The sequence below is a fragment of the Nestor notabilis genome, unplaced genomic scaffold, assembly GCF_000696875.1.
Source record: "Nestor notabilis isolate BGI_N333 unplaced genomic scaffold, ASM69687v1 scaffold16065, whole genome shotgun sequence".
In the NCBI taxonomy this organism is placed as follows: Eukaryota; Metazoa; Chordata; class Aves; order Psittaciformes; family Psittacidae; genus Nestor; species Nestor notabilis.
This window is the reverse complement of record NW_009929933.1, coordinates 26,020-36,399: the sequence shown is the minus strand read 5'-3', so window position 1 is coordinate 36,399 and position 10,380 is coordinate 26,020. Positions and strand designations below refer to the sequence as shown.

Genomic DNA, 10,380 nt, shown 5'->3' with positions numbered 1-10,380 from the left:
GAAGAGAAGGCTCCTGAAGGGGACACCTTAGAGCAGCTCCAGGGCCTAAAGGGGCTCCAGGAAACCTGGAGAGGGGCTTTGGACAAGGGATGGAGGGACAGGACAAGGGGAATGGCTTTAACCTGCCAGAGGGGAGATTGAGATGAGCTCTGAGGCAGAAGCTCTTCCCTGTGAGGGTGCTGAGGCGCTGGCACAGGGTGCCCAGAGAAGCTGTGGCTGCCCCCTCCCTGGCAGTGTTCAAGGGCAGGTTGGACACAGGGGCTTGGAGCAACCTGCTCTAGTGGAAGGTGTCCCTGCCCGTGGCAGGGGTTGGAGCTGGATGAGCTTTAAGCTCCCTTCCCACCCAAACCAGTCTGGGATTCTGATTCTTCAGCCTGGGAGCACCGAGCTCTGGAAAGGGTTGCCTGGAAAGCCCGTGCACTCTACAGCCCTGCGGGTTTTCAAGACTGTAATGGGAAAACTCCTGTTCTGAGTAACACAATCATTTCACAACCAGAGGGAATAAAAGCTCCTGGGTCCTCTTTAACAGGAACGATCCAGTGATCCCTTACATAAAATGCAAGGACCACAAAAGTCAGCTGAATGGCAGCAGCACCCACTGCTCCAAATCCCACACGCGCTTTCTGTTACCAGATAGCTGCTGTTCTCTAGTTCCATCCTTTATAGGACTCTATGGTGAACAAAAACCACAGGGGGTTTTTTGCTTAGAAGACACCACTGCTCTGAAGGAAATCTGTGACTCAACAAGCAATGACGTAAGAGGCTCCAAAGGCACAAACATCTGACCAAGTTCTCCCTGAAAAACCTCTGGTCCTGACTAACTCAGAGGAAAGCAGGGAAAGGAGAAAAAGAACATTAACAACTTCTATTCACATCCATTAAAATTAAACCAGGCTTCTCAGGAATGAATAAAATATCCCAGGTATTCCAGTGTTTTCCTTCAGCTGGCACAGAAACAGGTAGATGGGCAGGAAAGAGTTCTGCAATAACACATTGCAGGAAGCTACTAAGAAGTCAAGACGCTGTAGCAGCTAATTCTTTAAGTTGTTTATTTATCATTGAAGAAACACACAGCAGCAAGTTCTGTGTTGGCCTCAGTATGACCAGATAGTTACTCGTTGTTACTGCACCCAAAGTTGAAGTCAACACAGCCATTACTACAGATCACTTTTTTTGGAAAGGGAAAGAATTGACCCTGAAGACAAAGAATTGGGGGAAAATTCAACCATTTTCATCCAAAAACCACACATTTTAAATATGACAATATTTATAAATCCTTGAAAGGCAATGAATTATCCAGGAATGGAAAAAGCAGTTGTGATGTTGGCAACAGAAAATACACAGCCATATGCTTATTTAAACACTTGAGTTTGTAAAAGCTGGCAGTTGGGTGGTTGTGCTGCTGCAGCAGAACCACGACTGGAACCACGACTGCAGAACAGCCTCGCAGGCTCACGGATTCAAGTGAGTCTACAGAAGACATCCCAGTGCAGCTGATGCTCATGTTTATCCTATTGAAGTCAAATTTAAACAACTTGCTGAATTTAGATAGTGATAAAACACGTCTCAAACCGCCTGCCCTCAAAGATACCCAGGTAAAAGAGGGCTTTTATGTTGGTTTTTCTATCTTTTGGCTAATTATGGAGATTCGTTTAGCTCTGCTTTTTCCACTGTGTGGACAGAGGTGTTTTGAATGCATGTTCTGTGGTGATAATACCCCGTTCCAAATTAAGAAGCACTAAAACTGAAAAGGTCAGCCTGTTTTGGTGTGAGATAGAAGCATTACTCAGGACAGCTGGGCTTGCTTCTTTTTATTTTAGCAACCCATGACCCACGGAGGAAGCGCCGTTTGGAATTTCAAATCCTGGCATTCAATTTCCAACCTTCTGCTGTGAGTTTTGTGCATGATCAATCTATAGGAGTAAGTAATTCAAGCTCATGCTTTCATGTTACCTCAAAACATTTGTTAAAGAATTCCAATTCAGAATGTTTATAAGCACAAATATAACCTGTGGATTCCATCAAATCAAAGCTAAAACATTGGTTAAACTCTGGTGATCTCCACTTAACGTCGTACAGTGGTCCACCCTTCCTCATCTGTCTCGTTTTTAGTACGGCGAACGGGCTCACGCTCCTTCTCTGTTTTCCAGGAACCTTTCTCCTTCTCCCCATCTCTTTCTCGATCCTTCGCTGCTGCTGGGGGAGCAGAAGCTGGAGGAGCAGCAGGAGCAGGGGCCGAGCGCCGAACTGTCTCGCGTTCTTCTCCACGTTCTTCTCTCCTATCGTCAGCGCGGCGCCAGGAGCTTGCTACAGAGAGAGACAATAAAACCACCTTTGTCATGCTCCACCAGCAGAGTTCAAACAAATATGCCCAGCACCAACAGTCTGATTTACTGATTCTCACTCCTGCCAAGAGGTAATGTGATGACGACAGGCAAATGCAGTTTAATTTGGTAGTGAAGCAATGGACAGGAACTACTCGAGCCTCTTTCCAGGCTTAGGATTGTTGTGGGGAAGCCAAGCATCATCTTTGAAACACGTAAGAACATTCTATGGATGTACGTGGGTTTATGATGTAAAAATATACTCTTGTCTTATTATCAGAATTAAAAGCACAAAGCATGAAATTGAGAAACAAAGAGATGAGGAGCTGACTTGAAGCCCCCATAATCCAGGAGGAGATGGTTGGCGACCTCCTGCTCCACTCAGACACACACAAGTCAGTGGGGCCATGACTGAAATGGAAAAACCCTAACTTAAACACACTCATGGAAAATGCTGAGGTGGTCACTGCCTCAAAACACAGCAAACTACTCTTCAAATTACTGAAATCAGAGGTTTACACAGCAGTGGATTACACAACCCTGCTGGTTACAGCATTCCCCTTCACTGTATGAGGAACTGTTAATGTCCACCAGAAGGGTGTTAAGAATTCTGCCCAGCTACGTGTGAACAAAGCTGTGTCAAATACCAACCAGACACTCAGATGCAAACACCTCTTGCTACATTAAAAATATAGGTAAAACTAATGTCCACGTTGGGAACTCTCAGACTTGGGGTCCCATATGACACGTTCTGCTCCCTGACAGCACCTGCACTCAGGGCAGACACCAAATGAACATGAGAAGGCCAGAACTGGGAAATGTGGTACCTCAGGCTGAATGTGTTTCTGTTACTGTGCTTTTAGAACACAGCAAAGGATTAATAAATGTAAATCATTAAAACAGATTAATTGGTGTAATTATAACAGGTTATTCATCAAAATCAGTAGCATTAATAGCATGAAAGCCATAAGGCCTTGTCTGGAAGTATTTCCCCTTATATTTTAATAGTTCTAAGAAACGAGTCAGAAGTGTCTTGGAGGTCTGTCTTGATAATTTAAGTGCAAGAATTTCATCCACCCTGAACATAATCTTACTGTGAAAACTGCACACTTCAAACGTTATCCTTCCCCTGCAGATGTGAAATGCTACTGTGCTAGAAAAGAGCACAACTAAAAGATGTTAAGATTCAAGGAAGAATTCTCAATGACACTAAAGCTTCTCTCTATCACTTTGCTTATGCAAAAGATGTTTAAGTGCCTGAAAATATAATTTATTCCCACTTTACCACATCCTCACACTGGAAAGGACCTTAAAGCTCCTCTAGTTCCAACCCCTTGCCACGGGCAGGGACACCTTCCACTAGAGCAGGTTGCTCCAAGCCCCTGTGTCCAACCTGGCCTTGAACACTGCCAGGGATGGGGCAGCCACAGCTTCTCTGGGCACCCTGTGCCAGCGCCTCAGCACCCTCACAGGGAAGAGCTTCTGCCTCAGAGCTCATCTCAATCTCCCCTTTGGCACGTTAAAGCCATTCCCCTTGTCCTGCCTCTGAAATAAACATACGTTCTTCACGGTCAGATCTGGGGGGTGGTCCTCTCCTGAGGGGTGGATCTCTGTCCTCAGTGCGTCGATCTCTCATGTCACGACCACCTCTGTCCCATTCTTCACGACGACTTGAATCTCTCCAGCTAGAAGTTTCCTCAGCTGGTCCTCTTCTCCAGCCAGCATCATCCCTGTTGCCATTCAAAACATAAGACTAAATGTTAAGACTTTATCTTTGGTATGGAAAGCAGCAATGCTAAATTACAACACAGGGATTCTCAGGCCATGCGGGCCTCTATTTAACGTACGGACTTACTTCCAAAACCTCTTCTGTTTTTCTGGGGCCTAACATGAAATTGTTTTTATAACAGGTTAAAAAATTAATTAAAAAATAGTAAAGTGTTTTGGAATTTCTTCTGTAAACTGTTAAAATTACCTTAAAAATAATAAATCAAAAAGGCTCTAAAAACCATAGAATCATATTATCCCAGACTGGTTTGTGTTGGAAGGGACCTTAAAGCTTTTAGTAGCCATAATGACCTTTGGTAAGAACTTCAAAGTTAACTATGTGTTGAGCTGACTGTTGCTACCCCTAACCCATAAAATCCTAGAATCGTTTGGGTTAGAAGGGACCTTAAAGCTCATCCAGCTCCAACCCCCTGCCACAGGCAGGGACACCTTCCACTAGAGCAGGTTGCTCCAAGCCCCATCCAACCTGGCCAGTTACTGCCTTCAAGTGCTTAAATTCATACAAACCAACAGTGTTCCTTTCACTCAGTCACGTCACATTGCCAGCAGGGCACTGCTGTTTAACCAGACACACTGTGGGAGCACTAAGCAGAGACTCCAACCTGGGCCGCCTGAAACGATCCTCTCGATCGAAGTCCCTCTCTCTGTCGAACTCCCGGTCCTTCTCGTTTTCATCACGCTCTTTGTCTCTATCCCACTCACGGTCTCCTGGAGGTCTGGAGTCCCGGGGAGGCCCCCAGCTGTCCTCACGAGCCTTTTCCCGTTCTCTCCATCCCCCTGTAAGTAAGAAACAGTGAAAGGAATCTGCGAGTGACCTCTGATCTCGCTGGAGACAAAGAACCCTTCACTTCCCTCACTGAAACTGGTTCTTCAGGTTTTCACCTCTGAGCACCCGACTCAGATGCTTGCACAAAGTGTGCCCGTTGAGTGGGAGCCACAGACAAAACACTGTAGATAACACAAAGACACTAACGTGTGCCTCATCTGTCAGTTCTGCCTGCAACACCGCAGCAGAGCTGGTTACACCCTGCAGCTTTCAGGCAGAAAGCACAAACTGCTCAAGGGTCTAGAGCAAAACAAGTGCAGGAAGTGTTTTATTTCACTATGAGGAGTAAAGGGGGTAGCTCAGACAGCAGATTCTTTGTGAAAATCTATGGATGAGGAGATTCTAGGCAAGAAAATTTTTAAGAGCTTACTGCTTTTTAAAGCGTTACTTTAAAATAAGACTCTCATCTACATCTGCTTACACAGGGCATCCTGCAGTATCATGCAGTTATTTATGACTGGGAGTTCTTTGTTGTGCTTTTTCTTTGAAGAGGAGAAAGGAGAAAGCTATTGGAGTGCGAATTCTGAGATTTATGGTAACTTTTCTACAGGTCTGGGTTACAGAATTAATGTCTCTGAAGTGGATGTGGTGCCTGTGAATACACAAATCTGAATAAAACCCAGGAGATTAAAATAAAGCTTAATATTTAAACATCAAGAGCTCTGAAAAGAATCAGTTGTTCTACTCACTGTCAACAAGACTTAAGACTAGAAATAAACCCGACAAGAACAGGGTAATTCATATTGGAGTGGATGACCTCCTGACACATCCCTTCCAAGCTCCTGCTCGAAGTAGGGTTTTCCACAAAGGTAGACACCAAAGCAGAAAAGAATCATAGTAAAACCACTAGTATCTTTGTACACATAAAAAAGACCTCTCAAAACCAGACCCACTTCAATGTATGTATCAAATTCCTCCTTGGGAGAAGGCTGTTTTCAGATTTATAGAGGAGAAAGGGTAAGAGATCAAGGTGTGCTGAGAGAGAATTTTTCTCTCCCATCAGAGCATTCAGCGTATGTACTTTGGTTTTGCACAAAGCATTTCTCTGTGACCTTTAGGTATCTCCCAAGCAAACATCAGGCATTGCATGTCTTTTATCTTTTAATTCAACCTAATTAAAAAGGTTGAATTATACTAAGTAAGGGAACGTCCACATCAGCCAAATTAATCCAGATGTTTTCAGAGCTGATTCTCCCACCTCTGGCACCAAGTACATTACATCCGTTACCTACTGGGTTAAGACACTCTTTGGAGGGAAGATTATTGTAGCATCGTATTTTACCTGGTTTACCAAATGGTCTCCAAGGACCTGGCCTTGAATCATCACCACCACGCCATGGACCCCTGTCATCGTCTCGCCTGGAGAGCCTGTCGTCATCTGTGCTCCGCCAGGGTCCCCTGTCCTCATCACGCCTTGACATCCTGTCATCATCCATCCCACGCCTGGGACCTCTGTCATCATCCATCGCACGCCTGGGACCTCTGTCATCATCCATCCCGCGCCTGGGACCTCTGTCATCATCCATCCCGCGCCTGGGACCCCTGTCATCATCTGCAGCACGCCAGCTGCCCCGGTCATCATCCAGCCCTCGCCTGGGTGGCCTGTATCATCCATCCCACGCCTGGGACCCCTGTCATCATCCATCGCCCGCCTGGGACCTCTGTCATCATCCATCCCACGCCTGGGACCTCTGTCATCATCCATCGCACGCCTGGGACCTCTGTCATCATCCATCCCGCGCCTGGGACCTCTGTCATCATCCATCCCGCGCCTGGGACCCCTGTCATCATCTGCAGCACGCCAGCTGCCCCGGTCATCATCCAGCCCTCGCCTGGGTGGCCTGTCATCATCTAAAGCACGTCTGGGTGGCCTGTCGTCATCCAAAGCACGTCTGGGTGGCCTGTCATCATCCATTCCACGCCTGGGACCTCTGTCGTCATCAGCAGCCCGCCAACTGCCCCGGTCATCATCCAGCCCTCGCCTGGGTGGCCTGTCATCATCTAAAGCACGTCTGGGTGGCCTGTCGTCATCCATTCCACGCCTGGGACCTCTGTCGTCATCAGCAGCCCGCCAACTGCCTCTGTCATCGTCCAAACCACGCCTGGGCGGCCTGTCCTCATCCAACCCACGTCTGGGCGGCCTGTCCTCCTCCCCTTCACGCCTGGGGGGTCTGTCCTCCTCCCCTTCACGTCTAGGTGGCCTGTCCTCTGCTGAATCCACAGAAGGACGTTCCTTTTCTTCTGCAGCACCACGTCGGGGTAGATCGTCAGCACGTCGAGGTAGATCATCCCCTCGTCGGAAAGATCTTTCATCATCTCTTGCTTCCCCTCGACGCCAATCTCTATAAAACCATAAGGAACAAGCAAAAAGTAGAAGCTGACATCCAGGAAAACTTTACGTATTAGATTGTTTCAACCCCCTCAAGGCCATTTCTGAATGTATCCACTTGGTGTGTGGTTGCAAACACATTTACAGAGCTTGTAGGTTCCAAATGCGCTCTCTAATTGCTTTCATTGCTATGGGAAAACAGTAGGTCACCATCCCTATGGCCTCAGTAAAGACTCAGCAGTTTACTACTTCCTTCAAAACTACACGTTGAAGGGGTTAACTACAGTCCCTGATGCAACACAACAAGAGGTTTGCCTAATGTGACAAACTCAAGCTAAGTCTCAAAGAACCAGTCTTAAAAACCCCACAACCTTCAAGTATCCCCCTTCTTCATGCACATGCCAACCCAACAGTCCAATCCCTGTTTTCACACGCTTTGGCACAGCCCCAGCCCAACAGATTGGCAATACTTTCAGTGACCAGCATCCACAACTAGACAGAGCAGCACAACGTAGTAAACTCACGACTCAACCCACTGCTACTGCAGTGAGCGGGGTGCACCAGGCCCTGGCAGTGCTTGCACAGACCCTCCTTACCCAGGGATGTAGGTGGGATGTGAAGAACTGGTGAGTGTTCCCTGGGCTATGTCCACAGGATTTTACACACATGTTTAGACCATAAACCTTGGCTTTGTCACCAGATTAATTTCTTTATTTCAGGAAATCAGCCTTCCTAAGCTAGTTCCTGAGCAATAAACAAGGACTAGTGCACCACAGAGATGTACTGGTACCTGCTCCTTGGCAAGAAAAGAGAAGTTGCACTGGGGCTGAATCTCATGGCTTCAAAAAGTAAAATCAGAACCAAAACAACCACTCCCCACCCACTCCCTGGTTTAGAAATCCACTATGTTACTAAAATACAAACAAAAGCACAGCAAGGACTTGCTACAAAACAACAGATGTAGGACTGCAAGAGGTGAGAACAAAGAGGCAACAGTTTGTGACAACTCTGCAGCTCCAGAAATTCAAGGAATGGGAGCAGTGTTATTTCCTAGCTTTGGAAGAATGCAATTACAATTGAGCTGTGAGATAAAAACAAGACATGGAGATGGTTAACTTCAATTTAGACTCAAATTGGATCATCTTCTCCTTAGAAAAACCCAATTATTTTGACATAAAAGACATGCAGAGAAATGGTTATGAAGTTCATCAGCTGAGCAATTCATTTGTATTCTGGTATTGGTTCAGGGGTTGGGGATTTTTACATTTATTTTTAAGCTTGCAGGTGAAAATACACCTCTGTTGGTTTTATGTTGTATCACATTTGACAACTTTAGTGTTTGTATTTCAGCTTTTGTCCTTCTTTCCCTCTTAGGAATCCCAACTCCTACTTAAAAAGTTTATGGACATTAAGTCAAACAGCATTTGACAGATGAGTAAGAACAGAGGAGTAGCAAAGTCCACACTGTAGTGTCTACCCCTGTGACAGGTCTGTAACTGTTTTGCTTGTCTTAACCCAGGCACAAACAGCACAGACATAAAACAGGGGTCAACTCCCCTTTTCTATACATTCTGGCTTTTAGTATTTCTTGACCATAACCACATAAGCATTTGTTGATCCTCTGGGGTAGAAACGTGTGGCAGTAACAACTCTAATGAGCTGTTACAACTCTTTTCCAAGTAGGAAAGCCTGCAGCACTGCCCTGCCACTTCTGCTGAGCACCAGGTTTATAGTTGTTGCTATTTCATGGTCTCAATGAGCAAATGTCCAGATCCTGACAGAATTTTATGGCTTTTCTGTGATCTAAAGAACAAGAGGTACCACCACAAAATTACTTTTTCTATTAAATCAACTGGCTTTTAATTAAACTCCTCCATAGCACTTCAATGTTAACCTCTTTTTTACAGTAGTTGTAATATTTTTCTGTATCAGAATTGACTTTCTTCTCTTCCTTGTATTTTATTACATCATTAGTTTTGTTTTGCTCTTGTTTCTTAAGGTAACTGCACTGTGTTCCTACACAGTGAAGGAACAAAGCAAACACAGGTTAGTTATAACTCACTGTAAAGCCACGAGCTGCCCAAGAGCCCTTGCTGGACTCTTCTGCCTTTCTGTAATCTGGTTCTCCTTGTAACTGGAACCACGGTATAGAAAAGACTAACATTAGAATGTGCCAGTCTCTTGGAGTCCAACAAATTTTATGACTTCTTGTACTAGCATCCATAAGGACTTTTAATGTATATATCCAACTGGAGTACTTACATGATGCAATCTAAATGTGATGCTCTGTTACTGCCTTTATCACTCAATTCAGAAATACACTTTGGAATTACTTTACTCAGAGTTAGGTTTGCAGTGCTGTCTTTGTACCCAACATACTTCCCTTTAGGATTAAAATTCAACTGAAGGTAGACATGGGGCTATTAAAGAATGCAGAATTAGACCTTTCTTCTGCAGTTATGTCTGAGCCTCATCACTTTGTTATTTCCTAAGTTCAGCAAAAAGAAAATCATTGAGAAACATTGCTTTATGTGAAATTCCCTAGAGAGACTAATTTTGACTGCTATTGGTATTTCTTTCCAGTATTCCTCAGTATACTCCTTTTAGTAAAAGAGAGAAGGAAAGTTTTACTGAACATGCTACATAACAGTGTGAAACATGCCTAATTTTAACCCTTTGGCAGTCACTCAGCTCAATGTCTACAAAAGCTGGATAAGAAATCATAGACTGGTTTGTGTTGGAAGGGACCTTAAAGCTCATCCAGTTCAGCCCCCTACCATGAGCAAGGACACCTTCCACTAGAGCAGGTTGCTCCAAGCCCCTGTGTCCAACCTGCCCTTGAACACTGCCAGGGATGGGGCAGCCACAGCTTCTCTGGGCACCCTGTGCCAGCGTCTCAGCACCCTCACAGGGGCTTCTGTCTCAGAGTTCATCTCAATCTCCCCTCTGGCTGGTTAAAGCCATTCCCCTTGTCCTGTTCCTTGAGCACTTCCAGGGATGGGGCAGCCACAGCTTCTGAAATGACTAAGACAACACTTATTCAGAAAAACTCGATGCTCTGATGATTCAGAAATTAACACGGGTCACATGTATCACTGGGGGGGGGGGGGGGG

General features: G+C 45.4%; 1 protein-coding gene across 1 annotated transcript in view; it reads right to left on the bottom strand.

The window, feature by feature from the left end:
* Nucleotides 1-1,628: 1,628 nt before the first annotated feature.
* EIF3A (eukaryotic translation initiation factor 3, subunit A) overlaps nt 1,629-10,380 on the bottom strand; it is a 31,006-nt gene continuing 22,254 nt past the window's right edge. The window contains exons 18-24 of the mRNA XM_010015214.1: nt 7,036-7,280; nt 6,651-6,915; nt 6,479-6,531; nt 6,221-6,388; nt 4,715-4,889; nt 3,885-4,054; nt 1,629-2,307 (exon numbers count right to left, since the gene is read on the bottom strand). Coding sequence (XP_010013516.1) covers nt 2,066-2,307; nt 3,885-4,054; nt 4,715-4,889; nt 6,221-6,388; nt 6,479-6,531; nt 6,651-6,915; nt 7,036-7,280 — 1,318 coding nt within the window. The 3' untranslated portion in view covers nt 1,629-2,065. The remainder of the gene's footprint in view (nt 2,308-3,884; nt 4,055-4,714; nt 4,890-6,220; nt 6,389-6,478; nt 6,532-6,650; nt 6,916-7,035; nt 7,281-10,380) is intronic.